We start from the raw sequence: 21,545 nt of genomic DNA on the forward strand, positions 1-21,545 counted from the left end.
AGAATGACAGGCTACCCTTTGAAATCCAAAAAACAATAAACTTAAGACACGTAAGATTAAATACAAATTTATATTGTAGTAAGCTCACCTGAACCTAAACTAGTTAGGGTCGGTGGAAATAGGAATGAGCTAAGGAAAAGGGACATCTTTCAAGTTTAACAGAACTTTTTTTGGTTTTTCGAGACAGAGTTTCTCTGTGTAGTTTTGGTGCCTGTCCTGGATCTCACTCTGTAGACCAGGCTGGCCTCAAACTCACAGAGATCCACCTGGCTCTGCCTCCCAAGTGCTGGGATTAAAGACTTGTGCCACCACTGCCTGGCTTGATTTGTACTTTCAAAATATTCAGTCAAAGTGGGTGTGATGTTTTGAAAGAAAATGGCCCCCAAAGGGATTGGCAATATTAGGAGGTGTGGCCTTGTTGGAGGAAGTGTGTCACTGTGGGGCGGGCTTCGAGGTCTCCTATGCTCCAGCTACTTCCAGTGTCACAGACAACTTCCTGTTGCCTGCAAGAGGTAGGGCTCTCAGTTACTTCTCCAGCACCGTGTCTGCCTGCATGCCGCCATGTCTCACCAAGATGATAACAGACTGAACCTCTGAACTGTAAGTCAGCCATCCCAATGAAATGTTTCACTTTTATGAGAGTTGTATGGTCATGGTGTCTCTTCACAGCAACAGAAACCCTAACTAAGACAGCAGGTGTGGTGGCATATGCCCATAATCTCAGTGAGGCAGGAGGATGGCCAGCCTGGGGTACATAGTAAGACCTTGTCTCAAAAATAAACAATAATAACAACAAAAAAAGAAAAGAGAAAGGAATAAAAAAGAGAGAAAGAGAAAAAGCTGGGTTCAGTTGCTCCCCAGGGAACATTCAGTAATGTATGGAAACGTTTTGACTGTCACAATAGTGGATCTAGTGAGTGGAAGCCAGGGGTGTGGCCGGCATTGCCCAGGCTGGCCCCTCCTCGCCAAGTGGCTGCTCCAACCTCACTATTGCCTCGTGTGAAATCACAGATTCTAGGAAAGTCACATGTGTCAGCCTGGCTGAGACTCGCTATGTCCTGGATGATCTTGACTTTCTGAACCTTCTGTCTCGCTCCCAAGCACTGGTATTGAAGGGATGTGTTCCTATGCCTGGTTTTATGTGGTCCCAGGATCAAACACAGGGCTATGTGCGTTCTAGGCTAGCCCTCAATCAGCGGAACTCCATCTCCTACCCCGCCACCTGTGTGCCTGTGTGTGGGGCGAGGGGGTTCGGGATCAGACCCAGGGTCTTGCCCCTGGTAGGCAAACACTACCACTAGGTTATAGCCCACATACTTGCCTGCTACTATTATTTTTATATGAATTATGTCTTTTGCACATGTTTCTAACTCTCAATGTTTTCCTTTTAAAAATGAAATGCAACCCTCAGCGAGGATAGACAGCACTATCTATCAACGTTAATGAAATGATGGAATTTTTTTTTTTCTTTTTAGTTTTACTTTTCTCCTCTCACTACACAGATGTATGAACACCTCCTTCTGGAACTTTAATTTACAATTTTAACATTCTTTTTAGGTGCCGGTCACCTCACCCAACCTCAAGCCTCTCCGCAGAGGCCCCGGGGAAAGGAAAGGCACTCCAGCAATTGATGTCAGCGACCCACGGAGGGATGAGCAGTACCGGGTCTCAGGAGACAACCCAGGAACTAATTTCTCTTAATCAGTTGTAGGGCCTCAGGAGGAGCCACCAGGCAGAAGGGGAAATAAATCTGAAGGAGAAAACCAAATTCTGTGAGGCGCTGGGAAGACCTGTATTAAAAAAGGGCACCATACCTTTAGGACTGAAGAGCTGGCACAGGCCCCATCCCCATGCAGCTATTAATATGCAAAAAATGCCTTCATAAATACTTGATTCTGCTCACAGTGGGGAGGCCGTTCATTTGAAAGGGGAAATGGAAGCTTGGAGTTGAAACACGTCTGCGCGTCTCCTCTCTCTTTTTTCATCGCTCTTTTTATCTTCACACTCCCCTTGTAGTTTTTCTCTGACTTAACCCCCTCCTCTGACTCCGAGGAAGTTGCTGATGGCAGCTGAGGCGCTCACTGAACCGATGCACTTCGTGCTGCGGCCCTGGACCTCAGGCTAGGTGAGGAAGGGGCGCCTTGGGGCCTCTCCCTGGAGATGATGGTACAGGGAGGCAGGCACCTCTCCCTGGAGATGATGGTACAGGGAGGCAGGCACCTCTCCCTGGAGATGATGGTACAGGGAGGCAGGCACCTCTCCCTGGAGATGGTACATGGAGGCAGGCTTCTGCTCGCCCTTTCTGCCGTGGCCCTAGCCCTGGAGATGGTACATGGAGGCAGGCTTCTGCTCGCCCTTTCTGCCCTGGCCCTAGCCCTGGAGATGGTACATGGAGGCAGGATTTCTCTCACCCTTTCCGCCCTGGCCCTAGGGAGACTCAGAGCGGAGGTTTTCAATGCTGCCGGGAGGGGGCGCCCGAGGCAGCCTCCAGACCCAGGGGACTTGGACAATATGTATTGTGTGTGTGATCTTATGGTATGGATGGAGGGAGGAGGAGAAGGAAGAAGGACTCTATCTCTGCCACGGCCGCTGCTCTTGCCAGCCAACTTTGTGCTTCAGGGCAAGAAAGGCCCTGGTAGAGGCAGGGAAGCCACGGCTTGGGCCCGTGACCCATCAAGGTAGGACACTGAACTCTGCTGGGTAGAAATTGGTTTCTAAATCCTTCCCAGATGCTTTATAGTAAACATGAAATTAGTCATTTATGTGGAGTGGGTTGAGGAAGTAGTTAAAATCCGACACAATGATTAACCTAATAAAGGGCTGCTGGCCTCAAGAAGTCCGGGTGGGGTGTGTGTGTGTGTGTGTGTGTGTGTGTGTGTGTGAGAGAGAGAGAGAGAGAGAGAGAGAGAGAGAGAGAGAGAGAGAGAGAGAGAGAGAGAGAGAGAGAGGCTGGAGGAAGCCCCTCTGTACCATTCACCCCATTTTTCTTGGCTTAGGGGCTGGTGGGGCTCCCTAGACTTTTCTTCATGGCTTCTCTTCCGGGGCTCCTTCTTAAGGAAGGAGGTCTAGGGTGACACCAACAAACCACATACTTCAGAAGCCAACTGTAGCTGGAGAGCTTCTCTCCAGGTCCCTCCAAGGCCCTGTAGCCCCTCCTCCGTTTTGCAAAGCAGGCCCAGGACAATCTCAAGAGTTGGTGAACTTGCCAAACCTTGCAGATGAGCCAGGGCTGGAGCTTAAGACCCGAAGTCTATGTTCGGTCTGACTGCACAGTTCCGTAATTTGGTCTAGTTGTTAATTAGACATGGCTGGGCCACTCTTTGCAGGTGATAGCAGCCTCCTCCAGGACAGCCACAGGGCCGCCTGACCTGGGACCATGCTGGAGTACTGGAGGTGTTTGCACGGCCTTGGAGCTGTGGGATTGCCGAAATATATGGTATTTTCTTAGTCACAACTCTATTATTGCAACTGTTATTACTTAAGGTCTTCAGATCCCCTGTGAAGAGTGTCTTCAATGGAGGCATTAAACACACACACACACACACACACACACACACACACACACACACACACACACGTTTTTTTCTGTGGTTCCTCAGTAGCAGAGAGGTGGCCCAGCTGTGCTTTACTTCAGTGGAGGCCTGACTCAAGCCTGGCGTTTCTAACCGTGAGAGCTCAGCTCAAACACGCTTGCAAACAGACTCACTCCTGCCCTGACTGTTACCAAGTGCCTGGGAAGAGAGGAAAAGCCGGTGGCCGCTCAGGAAGTTGAAGATAAGAGAGGAATGGAGAGCCTGCCCCTCAGGCTGTAGGAGAGGCCTGAGTCCCCTGGAGCAGTGACAGCCAGGTCTGCCTCAGGTCTCCCAGTCCCTGAGTTCAGCTCTAGGAATTCTTTCTCTTGAGAGACGCTGAAGAGAGCATTACCCTCAGAGCTTCCGATGGAGGCCTACTTATTGCTATTTCTGCACACATTTCCTTGACTCATTAGATATTCCTAAGCCATCCAAATCGGCGCCTTCTTTTTGCGCGAGCACGTGTGTGTGTGTGTGTGTGTGTGTGTGTGTGTGTGTGTGTGTGTATGTATTCATGGGTGTGTGTGTGTGCGCATGGGTATGTGTATATGTGTGTACATGGGTGTGTGTATGAGTGTATGTGTGTGTTTGGGTGTGTATATGTATGGGTGTGTGTGCATGGCTGTGTGTGTGTGTGTGTGTGTGTGTGTGTGTGTGTGTGTATATGGAGGTGTTTGCATGTGTATGGAGGCCAGGGGTCTCCTTTATCGTTCTCTGTGTTATTTGTGGAAAGGGTCTCTCACTGAACCTGGAGCTCATCATTCAGCTAGGCGGGCTGCCCAGTGAGCTCCAGGGATCTGCGGTCTCCTCCTCATCTCCCACGGCACTGCAATTACAGATGTAGCCACTGACCTGCCGGGCTCTTTACGTGGGGCCTGGGGATCTGAACTCAGAGCCTCATGCTCGCACGGCAGGCGCTTTACCGACGGAGATCTCTTTACCGACGGAGATCTCCCCAGATCCTATCCTCGATGCTTTAAAAACAACAACAACAACAACAACAGACGTAATCGCCATTTTCTCTCCCTGCTTGGGAGGAAAATGTGAACCTTCTGTGGGTTGCGTTCGTGTTCCCTTTCTGACTTTGCAGAAGTCTGGGAAAGGTCTGCTTTGTCTCTCCATACATACAAAGAACCACACAATAGACTCCAGTTCCCAAGCTCGAGAGTAAAGGAACCCGGTGATGTAACAGTTTACCTTGCTCATTTTACTGATGAGACAAATGAGCCCCAAGAGATAAGAGTCTCACTCAGGGTCACCCAGCAAGTTAGGACAAGAACCCCCGACAAGTCTCGACTCCAGGGCTGTGCTCATTCAGAGGTGATACCTGAGTCTCTGTTGCTTGAGTCAAAGGTGAGGAGGCTGCATAAGGATCTCGGTGAGGATTGGTTCTGGATTCAGTGTTTGCTGCGGTGAAAGAGAGAAAAGGGGGTCAAGGGTCAGCTCCGGGTCTCATGAACTTTCCTACGAACCATATCCGTACATGCTTAGCTCATGTGCATTTGGAGATTATAAGCACAGGCGTATGACAGTACCGAGTATAACCCATAGTCTCTGTAGACATGTCTAAACACCTTGTTGAGTGGGGCTAAGCTTTATATTCAGATTTTGATTTTCTTCTTTTCATTGGTCTTTAAAAGAACAAAAGTAGACACTTTGTGCTATTGGAATTCAGATAAAAGCTGAAATTAAAAAGGAAATATTGATGTAAAAGAAACTGCTGATGCTGTTGAATATAAATTTTGTATGATCGCACTGGGCTGAAATGGGAAAAGCTTCTGAAAGCTTTCAGGAAGAGCAGAGATTTTCTCCTGCCCCTCAATGTGGAGGGTAGCAGGAGAGTGAGCCAGTGCAGGAAGAGAGGCAAAAGCCAGTGTGGCTGTGGGCATGAGGGCACACTCCACATGAGCCAAAGTGGCATTAGCTTGTAATCTCCTTTTTCTTTTTCTTTTTGAGACAGGGTTTCTCTGTGTAGCTTTGTGCCTGTCCTGGATCTCTCTCTGTAGCCCAGGCTGGCCTTGAACTCACAGAGATACACCTGGCTCTGTCTCCCGAGTGCTGGGATTAAAGGCGTGCACCACCTCCGCCCAGCTGCTTAAATCCGATGGGGGAAACTTTCTCAGGGAATGGGCTTGTGTGGGTTCAAGCCTACACCTTAAGAGAGCTCGGCCAGGAACCAGGGCCCAGGTGCCCTGCGCTGCGTCCTGTGCCTTCCTTCCACCCCACCCCACCCCACCCCCCATTGGCTTCACTTGGGCTTGCCACATCCCAGCTGCCTGGCCGGGATCCATCCCCAGGACAGAGCCACCCAGCTGCCTTGTGTTGCGATGAGGTTCACGTCACAGTGACTTGGAAAAAACCCTGGGCCTTTCAGAAAAGAAATGTATAAATCCTAACGCATAAGGGGAGTTCTTGCAACAGCAGGGGAATGAGTCAGTCAGCCAGAGTTCAAGAAATGTAAACACATCTTTAGATAGGAGACTGAAAAATCACTTAGGACTTCTCATCTCTTGGGTCAAGACCTTGGTAATTTACTGAGGTCTGTACTGTCGAGGAGGGGCTCAGACCCCAGCTGCATTCCTGTGAGATAAAGCTAATGGGGGTGGTAAAACTTCCTTCTGGAGCAACATGGGGAGATCCACCTCTTGTGCAACCCAGGCCACTGGCTGTCAACCTAGGGTGGGGCCTCCTTCCTGTTTGAGGAGCTGGTGTACACCACCAAAGACCTCACAGTGTTTCAGCCCTGCTTCCGGGCTGCTGGAAGCTGCTCACGGCCTTTCTAGGACGAACATGTCTGCCACTATTGAGATAAACAGAAAAACACATTCCCTGGCTGCCCACCAGCCAGACTGATCAGATTTTCAAATGCTCCCATTAATCGAGCCGCGGGCTTTTAGTGAGGAGATAGCGTTCCCACTAGATAACCAGGCTATTCAGGGGTGACCCTGCCTAGAGGGATTTTAGCCTCAGTCCCTTCTCCCTGCCTTAAACGATGGCATTCTTCACCAAACGCTCAAACCTTGGAAAGTGGAGAGCACAACTGATTCTAGCCTGGAGTTCTGCGCCTTTCAATTTCCTTCTATTTAAATCTGTGTTAACAATGTTTAATTCCCAAATTGCTGTTTTAAATAAAAGTGAAATACAATTATATCTACCCTGGCTGTTTCAGAGTTGTGGGGGAAGCTCTGCTGGGACCCATCTGGTAGCAGAATAGAAACCTAAGTCCAAGGAACTGCCTTATCAGGACAGGTGGGCCACCTGGCTCCTTCTGTGCATGTCAGGGCTTGGTAAACATTGGCCCTGCAGGCTCTGAAATGGCCAAATGTTCTGCGGTTACCACGGCAGGAGCTGTTGGAGGTGCTGGCAGGAGCCTCTTGAAATCTGTTCAGGGCCTTTTTCCACACACCATTTCTCAAGAGCGTACCCTTTGATCGCCGGGGTGCTGGAGTAGAATTTCCTTCCTACCCTTCAGCTTCACCGTCAGGCAGGAGATACATCTGCTGCCACACAGCCCTCAAGTGCTGTGGCCTTCTCACGGCTTTGTTCAGAGCCTCGCTGGCCCCAGCAGAAAGCAGGAAGAGAAGGCCCCAGCGTCCGTCCTGGTACCTTCAAGGTTTTGTGGGTTTTGGTCATAAATGGAAAATGCAAATGCAAATTCCAGATTATTAAAAAAGAAACGCTTCCCAGGGTAAACTTAACTATAAAAGGAAGGAGACTGCGGTGCTGATGACCTTTCCTTAAAAATATCTAAAAATATTTTATGTGATGTGACTCGAGATGCTTGTGACCTATGGAGTGTTATAATAAATTTCAAGTCTGTTTGTTGAATGCAAGAGACCAAGACTGGGAAGGCCTGTTGGTGATGCCATTATCAGATTCTTAGGATAAGATTTAAGGTTTGTTTACGCTACACATTTTCCTTTTAAATCTTCCTGGCTGAGAAGGAGGGTGAGATAGACATATTAAACAATTGCTAGGGACCTGAGAAGGCCTCCAGACTAAAGACATACCCCTGGGAGGTCCAGCTAAGGAGCCTGTCTAGAAAATATGAGTCAGTCAGAATTTAAATATGGACATGCCTTGCGAATGTGAGAGCAGTATTTTTCTTCCAATTTGGGATATCAGTCCTTTTATTTACGTACATTTCTTAGACCTAGCTCAGTCTCTAGGGTCTAGCTTTTGGTTTGGGGAATATACACTTCTTTCGAAAGTTCATAATATTTGTTTTTATGGAGAAGTCCAAAGGTTCATGGCAGTTTACCAAGCCTCAAATGGAAACCTAGCTGTTGCACTATGGAATTTAAATTTCGATTGTGTGGAAATAAATATCAATGACTTTAGAGACCCTCCAGTGAAGAGATGTCATAAGACTCTGGGAGCACATGCTGGGATACTGTCTTCAGCTGCCCTGGATGGCCCATTTCTCACCTGCCTTCCCCTCCATGTACCCTGCTATCCAGGCATTACAAGTTGCTCATACTACCACCCAGGCATTACAAGTTGCTCATATTTCTCCCATTCTACTATGCTCCCTAACTCTACTGAGGTCTTTTCCCCTCCCATTTGACTAGTTCCTACACATAGCCATAGGAACTCTGCTATGGGTGTTTTTCTGTCCTTCCGAAGCCAACAACCTCCATCCTTCATAATTTATATTCAGACCTCATTCTACATCTGTGGTCCTCTTTAAGGCCCGGCTCTGCCTCTCAACGGTATTATTGTGCCTGGCATGGTATTTGTTGCTAGCAGATGGTCATTTGGTGTCGGCTGAATTAATGAATGAGCAATTTCCTTGTGCCTTGTAAAATAACCTTACGTATTCTCTCTGTTGAACATGCTCCAATGTTGGTGCTTACATTAATTTTCAAGTGAAGAATTGTGGGGACTAACTGTGGCGATGTCCTCAGGCCACAGGGCAGTGTGTGAAGGAAGCAGGGGAAGGGAAGCATCCTGAAGCAATCTCTCACAGTTCAGTCACACAGATTCCCAAATGAAATGGGAAGTGATACTGTGGATTACTGGCTAATAAAAGTGATAACTTTTCGTTACTGTGACAAAAGAAAAGCTAACTTTTTAATTTTTTTAAATTTACATTTTTTTTTTTTTTTTTTTTTTTTTAAATTTTCGAGACAGGGTTTCTCTGTGTAGCTTTGGAGGCTGTCCTGGATCTCACTCTGGAGACCAGGCTGGCCTCGAACTCACAGAGATCCGCCTGCCTCTGCCTCCCAAGTGCTGGGGTTAAAGGTGTGCGCCACCACTGCCTGGCAGAACTTTTTCTTGTGGTCAGTGGCAAATCAGGGGACCAAGCCAAGCTCTCCTCTTCTGAGAACCGGAAGAGGAGCTGCATGAGACTGAGTGAACGAACGGAAGAGAGGAGACAGCACATCAGGAAACTGTAACAGTCATGGTAACCATGGCTACGACCATCATCATCACCAGCACCCTTATCTCCATCATCGCCGTCATCTTCCAGGCAGGGCTCCTCTTTAAGGGCTGCCGAACTGCTCAGCTTTACATAAATGTAAACGGACACAGAAACTCCCCATGGAGGATGCCACTGGCGAAGGGGTGAAGGTGGGGCCAGCCTCCCACTGGGCTTCCTGCTTACACATCTTGCCGTCACTCACATTACTGGGGACATGATTGTGTCTTTTCTCCTACTTTTGCAACCCCTGGGAAAAGCAGTCCCTCACACACCCCGCATTGTAGTCCCAGTGTTAATGCAACAGGTTCCTCTCGGGACTCATTGCTGCCTCCCCAAAGGAGCAACGAGGAAGACCACACACGTTCTCCTCTTCATCAAAGATTGTTTTTAGGGGAAGAGCCTCCGAGTAGTAATCACCTCTCTCTTCCCGGTCTGAAACAGGGGCAGCCATGTCTGTGGGTGGAGGGGGAGGTATGAAGGTTTGCAACCCTCTGTGGGGGAATGAAACATGAAAGGAGTCTTGGAAGAAGGAGGAATCGCCCTCAGTCCTGCACTGAAGACACAGGCCACAGAGAGTGTTTGAGACAGCTTCCTAGTCCACAGCTGTGCAGGCTGAATTATGCTCCTCTGTGGGGGCCAATCGCCTCCTTCTCGTGATGGGAGTTGTGCAGCGTATAACCTGGACCACTCAGAGGTCATCCCTGGGGACGACCCCTCCTGGGCCAGCTGAGCGCAATCATTTGGGAAAAGCCAACTTCTCTAAGATTTCTGCTCAATGCCAGCCAGTGGGGCTTTCTAGGAATAACTAACTCACGGGGACTCCACATTTCTCAGACATCCTAAGTACATCTCATTTCCTATTGACTGCTGTATGTGTGTGTGTGTGTGTGTGTGTGTGTGTGTGTGTGTGTGTGTGTCTTTGTATTTCTGGAAGTCTAGGTGTGTTATAACATGTTCATGAGCTGAATGATACTGAGAAGCCGGGGTGATGTTTTAAAGAGAAAGCTGACTTTTCAGGGGTATTGGGCCCTTCCTTCCTCTTTATGAGGGAGGCTAGAATGGACAAATTCTGTTTTTCACAGACAGAAAAACAATCGAGAATTTTAACTAAGAGTGTGAAAAACTTGAAAAAAAGGTCCAGTTTCTTTGCCCTAAAAACGGGGAAAAAATATAAAGTCAATGGATGCCTGGATTTAAGCCTGGCCATGAGTGGCATGGCTTTGAAACGCTGTGGGTGCCTGTGGAGAGGAGGCTGGTCTAGCATTCCAAAGCCATTGAGGAGAAGGCCGATTTTATCCAAGGTTTTTAGAGGTGAAGCCCTGCAGGGCCCACCGTGCTGAAACTGTGAGCAGAGAATCTGTGATCAGCAGGAGCACTGCTCAGCTGATGCTGGACACGGGCCGTGGGAGCCGCAGGTGCGTGATGCCACTCAGGCCCCAGTTTCCAAATGAGTTGGGACCGGGGCAGACAAGAGAGGTTCTGGCCCCAAAGACAGACCTTTTAATTATTTTTATTTATTTTTCCAATCTGATAGAGTCACCCGGGGTGAGAGTTATTGTAGCTGTCCTTGTTAGCCAAACTGAAAATGGGTTTAAACAATGCTGTTTTTATGGCTGAAGAGATAAGGCGGACAGACCCAAGAAAGACTTCAGGGACAGAGGTGGGGGGAGGGGGAAGGGAAGAGGGAGGAAGAGAAAAGGTGGGAGTAATAAGGAAGGGGAAAAAAAATCACAGAGCAGCTTAGAAAATTTAAGCTGGAAAAGATGTATCTTCCAGGTGAATTACCCACCCAAACACAAGTACTTGCCCTTTTAAAATTCATCTTGCTCCATTAATCTAGTACTGACACTAAGTATACTGGAGTTTGCCAAAGAAGGGGCAGCGTGGATCTGCACAGCTGCGGTGGTGCAGGCTTGTGTGTGTGTGTGTGTATGTGTGTGTGTGTGTGTGTGTGTGTGTGTGCGCGCCTGTGCCCAAGAGTGTCTGCGTGCACACACAAGCAGTCACAGGCACGCCCAGAACCCAGGCTGAGAAAGCAACCTGGAATCCAGAGAGCCAACCGTGAGGGAGGAAAAGCCATAATTAGTGTTAATTGTCGGCCCTCCAGTTCAAGAATGGATGCTCTGGAGAGTGGAAAATGAGAACAAACATTAATTATTGAGCAGGGACTTTGGAGACAGACACTCTGGATTAAAAGGAGAGAGATAAATTGCATAATGAATGCTAATTTTCCCTCCTAGAATTGAGCGGTCCAGTGGTTGAAAGGGAAAAGGGGGCTAGATCAGTCCTGGAAGAGAAACCTCCCCGTGAGTGGGGGTGGGAAGGCGGAGGAGGGCTCCACACGCTTTCCATCATGTTCCCTTTGTCTCCTGGCTCCCAAGAAATCTGCTCTCAGGCTTTTCCTTAGGACGCTTTATTACTACCCCAGCTGACGGCTAGGAAGGCCGAGCATTTCTCTATAGCAAAACCCCAGGCGCGCACCTGGCTGCTTTTTCTTAAACCTGTGGGAATGTGACTGGAAGCACTGTGGTCCTGTGGCGCTGCTGGGGGGTGGGGTTGGGGGTGGCGCATGCGGGCTCCAGGGCCTTAGTGGTTGTTTTGTCTTAATTACAATATACCAGACAAACAGCACCCCCCCCCACCCCACCCCACATTGGTAATTTTTTAACTGAAGGTAAAAACAGAATAGGGTAATTGTGGCCAGTTTTGTGGATACTCTACAAACAGGCTTGTCTCTGGTTGCTCTGGTTTCATCCCCGCTAGCAGGCAGTGGCCCTGAGGGGCCTGCACTTCCTGTACCTGCTGAGTGTCCGTCATCATCCGCTGCCAGAGAGGTGGCTGGAGTCCTCTACCTCTTCTCGACTGTCCTCTCACTAAGGCTGGCACACACCATGAGGAGGCATCCCTCCTCAAACATCTGTGATTCCTTGGTGTCTAAAAGGGAGCATTTCAGCTCTGGCCTGGCACACAGGCCTTCCTCTGGCCTTCGTCTGGCCCTGGCCTGCCTTTCAGCCCCAGCACCGTCTTTGGACCTGGTTCTGAGTCCATGCATACTGGGCCACACGCTCTCTGCTTCTCTACGCTTGTCTCTGTTCATGCCAGTCCCCAGCAGCCTGTTTTTCCACACTTCTCTGTTTCCTCACTCCTACTGATCTCAAAGGTCTGTACCAACGGGAATCCCTCGGTAAAAGCCCTTCCCAGTCTCCTAGGCTAGACCTAATGACACCCTTAGCAGCCCTGAGTTGGGTTGCTTGGGCCTCGATCATCGATCATCACAGCTCTGCTTTGCCCGAGACCAGAAGCTGCTTGTGAATCTCTTTGGCCCCTGGATTGTGAGGTCCCTACACAGCAGCCCCAGTACTGGGTCCAGAGCCCTGGGAGTGAGTGAGGAAAGCGAAGCAGGCGGACTCCGAAAGCATGTCACAGTGGAAGAAGGCGAGCGTGTGACAAGGTGGCCTTCCAGAGATACTCCTTTACTTCTCTTGCACATAAGAGTCCAGAGGTAAGTGGGTAAACCAGGGTGGCTTTGCTCCGATGGAGTTACCTGGGCACCTGGCTCTTTATAACTTACTGCTTTGTCATCCCATAGAATGTGGTTTTTCTTTTTCTTTTTTTTTCTTTTTTTTCTTTTTCTTTTTCTTTTTTGGGAGCTGAGGATCAAACCCAGGGCCTTGCGCTTGCTAGGCAAGCGCTCTACCACTGAGCTAAATCCCCAACCCCAAACATGGTTTTTCTTCCACGTGGTTGAAACTATTCCCCATCGCAATCAAGTGCAACGGTAAAGAGAGACGGGTGGATAAAGAAATGTCTTGGAAGTCACACGGGAAATTTCCATTCACCTTGATCACCTAGCCGGACCGAGGGACAAGATGCGCTGGGAAGTACAGTCTTGAGTTAGGCGTCCATATGTTCACCTAATGTTCAAGGATGCGGATCCTAATTGATAATGGAGGAACGGACGTTGGGGACCCATTGAAGGCTCTGCTATTACCGTTTCAACCAATGTTTCTGAGTGTTTCCTGTAAGGGCTGTGGAGGACCAGCCCCCACATTTATTTACCCCAGGGACTCTTGAGGAATGAGGGATAAGAGACTTAGTTAGAAACAGAAAGATCACAGGATAGACTCCAGCGGACCTGGATCCTTATCCACCGCCCCGACTGTCTCTGCCCCAGGGTTTTTATAGAGACGCCAAGGGGTGGAGCAAAAGACCTCCTCCCCGAGCACAGCCAAGTGCAGACCATCTCAGACCCCTGCACTCAGGCCCGTGGTCCTAATCATCCTCTATGCAGACCTGCTGGGTAAAGCCACCAGGAAACCTGAAAATGGGCTCCCACAAAGAGTCACCTGTTTTCCAAGACGTTCAGAAGTAGATTAGAGGAATTTACGGACAGGAATTTTAAATCCAAAAGAGGAAAGACAACAAGAGTGAGAAGAACTTTGACCTAACAGGGTATAGGAGCTTGTGGATTTACCACACAGAAGTTGTATGACTAGGAGAAAAAAAAAACACACATTTGTTGCCCCCCCAGTTCTCTTAATGTATAAAATAAGAGGACTTCCAAACTGTGGTTTTCTGGGCTCAGGCAGCTGAGTCTGGCCACTCTGTAATCCAGACAACATCTTAGGAAGGGAGGAGTTAGCTGGACTGTAGATGCTTTGGGAGGGGCACAGACTAACTCTCCTTCACTCCGGCAACTCGGCCCGTATCTGTTTTATCTGTCGGTGCCCTCAGCAAGTCTCATTAAGTGCTTCCTTTGCATAAACATTGGTGATAGTAATCTACAGATTTCCTCTTGATTTTAGGGACTCCTAAAACGGAAGGGAAGCAGGGGAGACAGAGTTTGTGCCTTCATAGGCTCCGTAAAAATGACGCAAGTACCGTCATCTGCAACAACAACAACAACAACAACAACACCAGGAAATTTAGTATGCTCTAGCTCTTAGTGTGCTCTTTTCTTCCAAGAAGGATTTTCTGAGCCGAGTCTGGTGACGCACACGGGTAATCCGAGACCATGGGAGGATGGCTTCGAGTTTGAGGCCGGTTTGGGCTACACACCGAGCCTCTAAAACAACAGTAATAAAATTTCTAGCAGGTTCAGAGGAGAAAAGATTTTTAAAAAAATTTCTCTTTGGCTTTGGGGCGTGGTCATAGAGGTGATGATGGGAACCTCAAGAGGTCTTTGCCAGGGCTGGAGAGATGGCTCAGAGGTCAAGAGCACTGATTGCTCTTCCAGTGGTCCTGAGTTCAATTCCCAGCAACCACATGGTGGCTCACAACCATCTGTAATGAGATCTGGTCCCCTCTTCTGGAGTCCAAGCATGCATGCAGGCAGAACGCTGCATACATAAAGAAAGATTAAAAAAAAAAAAAAAAAAAAGAGGTCTTTGCCAAAGGAAAGGAAAGAGCCAGGGGTGGTGGCTCAGGCCTATGACCCCAGCACTCGGGAAGTTGAGGTAGAAGGATCGAACGTTCAGGGCCTGCTTTGTAGGGAGATCCGGTCAAAAGAGAACAGATGGGAGGCAGAGGCAGGTGGATCTCAGTGAGTTCAAGGCCAGCCTGGTCTATAAAGAGAGTTCCAGGACAGCCAAGACAGTTACACAGAGAAACCCTGTCTCAAAAAATAAAACAAACAGACAAACAAACAAACAAAAACAGGAGAAAGAAAGAAAGAAAAAAGGCAAGAAAGTCCTTAGCATCGGGAGGGACTTTTGATGCTGGCCATCAAGGCGTGGTCAGTGCCGGTTGTGGAGGCCTTACTGGTTTCTTGATGGTGACAGAAAAGAGCCTGGCTTCCTTCTGAAGACTGGGACAGACTCTTGTCAAACTGTCCCTCCTGAAGCCCGAGACAGACCTGACTTAGGGAATTTCCTGCAGTCGCTAGAAGGTTTGCTTATCAACTAGGGTTAAGTGTAGGGCAGTAACCACTCAGGTAGTCAGGGAAGGAACAGGGTTGTAAACGGGTTGAAACTGCCTGTGGTGGTTTGAATGAAAACGGCCCCCCATAGTCTCAGAGGGAGTGACATTATTGGAAGTGTGGTCTTGCTGGAGTAGGTGTGGTCTTGTTGGAGGAAGCGTGTCACTGTAGTAGTGGGCTTTGAGGTTTCAGAAGCTCCAGCCAGGCCCAGTGGCTGTCTCTCTTCCTGTTGCCTACAGATCCAGATATAGAACTCTCAGCTACTCTCCAGCACCATGTCTGCCTGCACACTGCCATGCTTCCCACCATGATGATAATGGACTAAACCTCTGAAGTGTAAGCCAGTCCCCAATTAAACATTTTCCTTTATAAGAGTTGCCATGGTCATGATGTCTCTTGACAGCAGTAAGACCCTAACTAAGACATGACCTTTTAGCATGTTGTCTTCATGAGCTTGGTGCCAACATAAGTAGCCCCGAACTTATATGTCTCTGCCTCACTTCCCCCTTCCAACTCTCATGTAAGCAAGGCAGGATTGGCAGAGCACAATTTTCACTCCGTCCCCTAGCTGCAAATGTGTGTGGGAAATGTAGTTTTTAGCTTTCCAGCGTCTATAGTACAGGAAGGTGGGATGCCCAACCACTCTATCCAGCCATGTTTTCCTTTGCTCAGACTTTTGATCTGAGATCAATAGAACTGATAACATCTGACAACATTATTTCTTGTGGGTTGTTAGCCAACACTGATGGGGCAGGAGGAACACTGTGAATTGTTACCACATGGGTCTCTTTCTTTTTGCCTTCCTCTCCTTCTTCCCACCCAGAGGTGGATGTATTGCGGACTGTATGATTCAGAACTGAGGTTTGGGGAAGGAAAGCAGGAACAGCAGTCAGAACCTAGTGAATGCTCAGATCCTGTTTCAAGCTGAGAGAACAGAATTGCCCCCACTGAGGGAGCCTCCTGAGTGAGGGGCTTATGTAGAAACATACGCTGTTAGAGCTGAGAGGTACCCTAGAAACCACCAGTTTAGCGCTTTTCCAAAGTATGCTCCCCAAAAAGATTTAGAGCCATGTGACACTTTGCTGAAAAACAAAAAGCATTCAGTGATCAAGCAAGTTTGAGAAGCAGTGTGGCTCTGAATCCCTCGGAGGCATGCTTCTACATCAGGAATCTGCTTAAGGCTAGCAAATGCATTCGACCTCAAAGCCCTTGCCTTTTTGCATACTGTTCATAACTCCTCCAGGACCATGTGATTTGTGCTAGGAGGACTGGATGTCAAACCAACTTTCTTTTTTCCATATGAAGAGGCTGAGGTCCAAAGGAGTGAAGTTGTTTATCCATGATCACCAAAGCCCCAGGCGGTAGATTGGGTCATGGGACCCAAGACTGTGGGCATTTAGTTCAGGGCCCCTTCATTTTCCTCACACAGACTCACTGGAAGGCATTCCTTAAATTTCTAGGCATCATCTTTACGACAACAGGTGGGAAGAGATAAACTCCTGAAGGGAAACCACACGGTCCCATACCCCCCAACATGGAGACTCTCCCTGACCCAGGGCTCAACAGAGAAAATGGGTTATTCGTTATTGCAACATGAATTATCCTCAACCTAGTGAACTGAAGCAATGAGATTTACTCATCTCTCACAAATTTGGGGTGGGAGTCTGGGAGTGACATAAATGTGGGATTCTGGTACGGTCATCATAAGGTCACAGCCACAACGTCAGAGAGGAGTTTGGTAATCTAAAGGCCTAGCCGGGAGCTAGCCTCTGGGAGGCTGAGGCAGAAAGACCTCTGCGTTCCAGACCAGCCAGGGTGACAACGAGACCAAACCAAAATAACCACAAAAAACTCCTCCTGCTCATGTTGATCCCCGCCCTGTGCCAGAGAGCTGAGAGGTGGTGAGACCTTCAGTAGGTGTTTGGGCTTTGCCTTCACGAGTGACAGGGTGTGATGCTCCTCCCCGCGGGGTGGGCTAATTTTTGAGGCAATGAGGGTGTTGCCATGCTCCTGAGCCTACATCAGTTATTGTAGGAGTGAGTTCTTAGAGCTCGAGTGAACTAGCTTGCAAACCTTTGTACTTTTATTTTATCAGCACCCCCCAAGCAGGTGCTGATGTAACGCTGCACTCTGGGATTCCTCAGTCTCCAGAACCTGAGCCAGAAGAAGTCTCTGTTCTTCACAGATCACCCAGGCTCACGCATTCTGTTATGGCAGCTGTGGCGGTTTCAATGTAATTGGCCTGGTTTTCTGTGTTGCTTTGGTCCAGCATTTCCTCGCTATTCTTCCTCCCCTGTGTTTTGGAATGGTAATGTATATCCTGTGGCATTATATGTTGGAAGTATGCATTTTGCATTTTGATATTATTACAAGCTTATGGGGCCAAGGAGTAGAATGTGGTAGTTTGAATATAATGGACCCACATAAGCCGGGCGGCGGTGGCGCACGCCTTTAGTCCCAGTACTCGGGAGGCAGAGCTAGGAGGATCTCTGTGAGTTCGAGGCCAGCCTAGTCTACAGAGCAAAATCCAGGACTGGCACCAAAACTACACAGAAAAACCCTGTCTTGAACCCCCCCCCCCCAGAAAAAAAACACAAAAAGCAAAAAAAAAAAAAACAAAAAAACAAAAAACAAAAACAAAAAAAAAACTGACCCATATAATCTCACAGGGCATGGTGCAATTAGGAGGTGTGGCTTTGTTGGAATGGGTTTGGCCTTGTTGGAGGAGTGTGCAACTGTGGGGGCAGGCTTTGAGGTTTCCTATGCTCAGGATACTGCCCAGTGTCTCAGTTGATTTCCTGTTGCCTGCAAGATGTAGGACTCTCAGCTACTACTTCAGCACCATGTCTGCCTGCACACCACCATACTTCCGGTCATGATGATAATGGACTGATCCTTTAAAACTGTAAGCGAGCCACCTTAATTAAATATTTTCTTGGTAAGAGTTGCTGTAGTCATGGTGTCTCTTCACAGCAACAAACAAACAAACAAAAAACAAACAAGCCCTGAGACAGCAACAGAGTCAGGTGGTGGTGGCACATACCTTTAATCCTAGCACTCCAGAGGCAGAGGCAGGCGGATTTCTGTGAGTTCGAGGCCAGCCTGGTCTACAGAGAGTTCCAGGACAGCCAGGGTTGTTACACAGAGAAACCCTGTCTCGAAAAACAAAACAAAACAAACAAAAAAGGACAGCAACAGACAGTGGGCTAAGACAGACTCTTTTCCAAAGTTATATACCTCGCTTCTGTCCACATCAGTATTAGACATGAGCCAGCCACTGTAACCTTTTGAAGGGAGATATGTCAAGTGGACACGTGTTAAACCACCAGACCAGGAAAAGCTGCATGGGTCAGGATGCTGATTATACGACAAAACAGAGCAGCAGGGGCAAAACAAACAAAGAAGCAAATGGGAAACACACTTTGGGTTAAACATCCCGTTAGGACAAGGCTGAAGGCTGATTAAGAACTCTGAAAGAGGCTGGGAATTGAAGTCTACATGGGACCTGAGGTCCCAACTTGAATTCTTGGCTCCAACATCTTTGACTATCTCTCAGTATGAAACTGGTGAATAGAAGAACTCTTGAGAGGAAATGTGTGCGGCTGGCACTGTGATGAGAAGAATATTTGAGGATTTGTATCAGGGATAAGCAATTCAGAGAGCGTGTCCAATGCTTGACTTAGACCCTTCCAAGCCAACTTTTCCTTTTGTAAGCCTCTGAATTCTGGGAGTGTTGCAATAGCCCAACATGAGCGGGAGAGCCAAATTCCAGTGCTTCACATCTTTTCTCCCCTCTCCTTCTTCTAAAGGTTATATTCATCTCTCTCTGCTGTTTGAAAGCGAACTATCATGATCTAATTGCCTAAGAATTTATCCCCAAATAGTTGTTGACAGAGCCTTACAGTTTCAGGAGGATCAGACAGATCATATTCCCTCTTTGACTTAAGAATTTTTTTCAGTATTAAAAAAAACCTAACTATGCTCTCCCAAGAACTTTTCTGTGTGGCACCTGGGGTATTCAGTCAGTCAACACGCATTTCTTGGACATAGGATAAAGAGAGGAGGTTCCCTAGGACTCATATATTAGAGAGCCAAACTGAAAACAGATGCAGATAAATCCAAAATCACAAAGGTGGGACTGAGAGAGAGGAAAGGGGTGAGATTACATCTAGGTAATTGTATGGAGGGAGGTAAAATTATTCAGGAAAATGTCCTGGAAAAGATGAACTTAGAGCTTGTCTAAATACTTGGGGGGACGACTCAGGAATAGGCCTGGAGAGAAAAGACTGGAAACTGAACATTTGGGCCATCAAGGGATGATGGAGGGATCACTGGAGGGCAGGCTGGAATGTGTGGGAGATGATGCTGGGAGGGGTGTGGGAATGGTGGCCGAGGAACAATGAGACTGGGGTGTAGCTCAGCGTCGGACCTCCTGCCTGGTATGTGGGAGGCACTGGGTTCTGCTCTTAGCACCAAAATTAGTATGAGTAAGTAAAATAAAATGTAAAAGATGGATCTGAGTAAAATTGAACTTTCAGAGTCTCTGGTGGTAGAGAAAGTCTTCTGCAAAGGGGAAAGAACTTTCAATATACTCTCTGTTGGATCAAACCAAAGATCAAACGATCAGAACCCCCAAATCCACAAACAATTCAAGACAGAACAACAGAAATACTTCTTCAGGGGATGGAGAGACGGCTCAGCAGCTAAGAGCACTGGCTGCTCTTCCAGAGGACCAGGGTTCAACTCTCAGCACACACAGGTTGCTCACAACCATCTGAAACTCCAGTTCCAGAGGATAGGATGCCCTCTTTTGGCCTCTGAGGGCACTGCACGCACATGGTGCACAGACATGTGTGCAGGCAAAACACTGATACACATAAGCACAGTCTCCAAAAGTGTGCTTCAATGAACGGAGTCTCTTAGAAAGGTTGACCTGGCCGGGCAGTGGTGGCGTACGCCTTTAATCCCAGCACTCAGGAGGCAGAGGCAGGCACCAAAACTACACAGAGAAACCTTGTCTCGAAAAACTAAAAACTAAAACTAAAACAAAACAAAACAAACAAACCAAAAAGAAAGGTTGACCTGTCCTTTGGATCATTGTAGGAAGATGTGAGTTTAAGATATTTCCTCACCTCTTGAAGCCCCATCCAATCACCATCAAGACGGCTGACCACACTGAGGAAAGGCTGGAGGGAGGGAGACTGCCTAGCTGATTCATTCGGCAAGAGCACAATGGATGCTTCTGAATTTCAGAAGCAAGTGGGACTGAGTGTGTCGTCCTTTGGATGGGGAGAAGAGGCAGACAAGTCTCCATTTATTTAGCCTAAGTTGTATTTCTCTTTCTCTCTCTGAAATTGTGTGTGTGGGGGTGTTTGCTGGGACTCCAACTCAGGACCCTGTGCATGCCAGGAAGCGCTCTCCCCCAAGTCCATTCCAGTCCTTGAACTCCTTTTCAGTGAACACTGGCTACGATCCTGCTCCATGCGTTAGGAACTGGGACGGGAGCTGGAGGTACTGACATGTCTAAAGCATCCTCTCTACAGGGCAGCAGCAAACACAACACTTCAACGTTTCTGTTCCTGCCAGTCACCTTTGCATTGTCCAAGGAGAAGCTGTTTCCCCTGGAACAGCGTGGACAAGTGTGCGGCAGGTGACTGGCCCATTTGTTTCCCCGGCTGTCCCACCAGCTGTACCATGGAGAGTCCTTCCAACTGTCTCGCTCCTGCTCCAGCAGATTCAGACCCAAGATATTTAAAAAGTCATCTTCTGGTATAACCAAATGGGGATGGGAGTTCTTGGATGCCAAATTCAGAAGCAAATGCATCGTACTTCCCAGAAATCCCTATAATGGGTGGAACTTACAGCAATAGTCATAGACTATAAAATGCAGTCAAGGGATAGATAGCTCTCTCTCTGTGTCTCTCTGTCTCTCTGTCTCTGTCTGTTTGTCTGTCTGTCTGTCTGTCTCTCTCTCTCTCTCTCTCTCTCTCTCTCTCTCTCTCTGTGTGTGTGTGTGTGTGTGTGTGTGTGTGTGTGTGTGTCTTGTCATTGTGGGTAAGCAACCATGGACACAGAAAACATCATCAGGCTACGTAGAGGACAAGCCAGGGCTATGGAAATCTGGCCCCGAATCCAGGTGCTTCTCATTAAGCCAGTTGTGACATAACCCACCAAATGCGTGCAGCTTTTAATCTTCCTCATCAAGGGGCCTGCTGGCTGCACAGCTCATGCAGGCCCAGCCCGATGGTTTCTGGGTGGTTGACACTCATCACCCACTGATTTCATTTCTTTTTTTCCTTTGCAAAATGGCTATTGCCCAGAGCCAGCGTCTCTCTTCCAGAAAGCTTCCGTGCCAAAAGGGGTTTTGGAAACTGCCTCGCTGTCTGTCAGGAGCCAGGTGACTCACAGCAGTGAACCAACGCACATAACAAGGATGCCTGATTGGATTACCAATTAGCCACCTCCACCTCAGGAGCGTGGTTGGAAAGAAGAGAAGAAGGCCCTGTTTAGTTTGGGCAAATACCAAAAGGGCTTTATCATCCCGATCAAGGCATCAGCATGGCACACTAGAGCTCTTCCAAGCCATTCCCCTGCAACTCCTGTCTCCAGATGTTCCGGCAAGAGGGAACTT

At 48.2% G+C, this 21,545-nt stretch overlaps 1 protein-coding gene across 2 annotated transcripts in view; it reads right to left on the minus strand.

Moving 5' to 3' along the window:
- The window catches only part of Kiaa2012 (KIAA2012 ortholog), a 115,434-nt gene that overhangs the window by 48,435 nt on the left and 45,454 nt on the right, over positions 1-21,545 (minus strand). For both annotated transcript variants that reach the window (XM_059278448.1, XM_059278447.1), the window contains one exon: positions 4,900-4,979. In XM_059278448.1, coding sequence (XP_059134431.1) covers positions 4,900-4,979 — 80 coding nt within the window. The remainder of the gene's footprint in view (positions 1-4,899; positions 4,980-21,545) is intronic.

Source organism: Peromyscus eremicus, chromosome 13 (assembly GCF_949786415.1).
Source record: "Peromyscus eremicus chromosome 13, PerEre_H2_v1, whole genome shotgun sequence".
Taxonomy (NCBI): Eukaryota; Metazoa; Chordata; class Mammalia; order Rodentia; family Cricetidae; genus Peromyscus; species Peromyscus eremicus.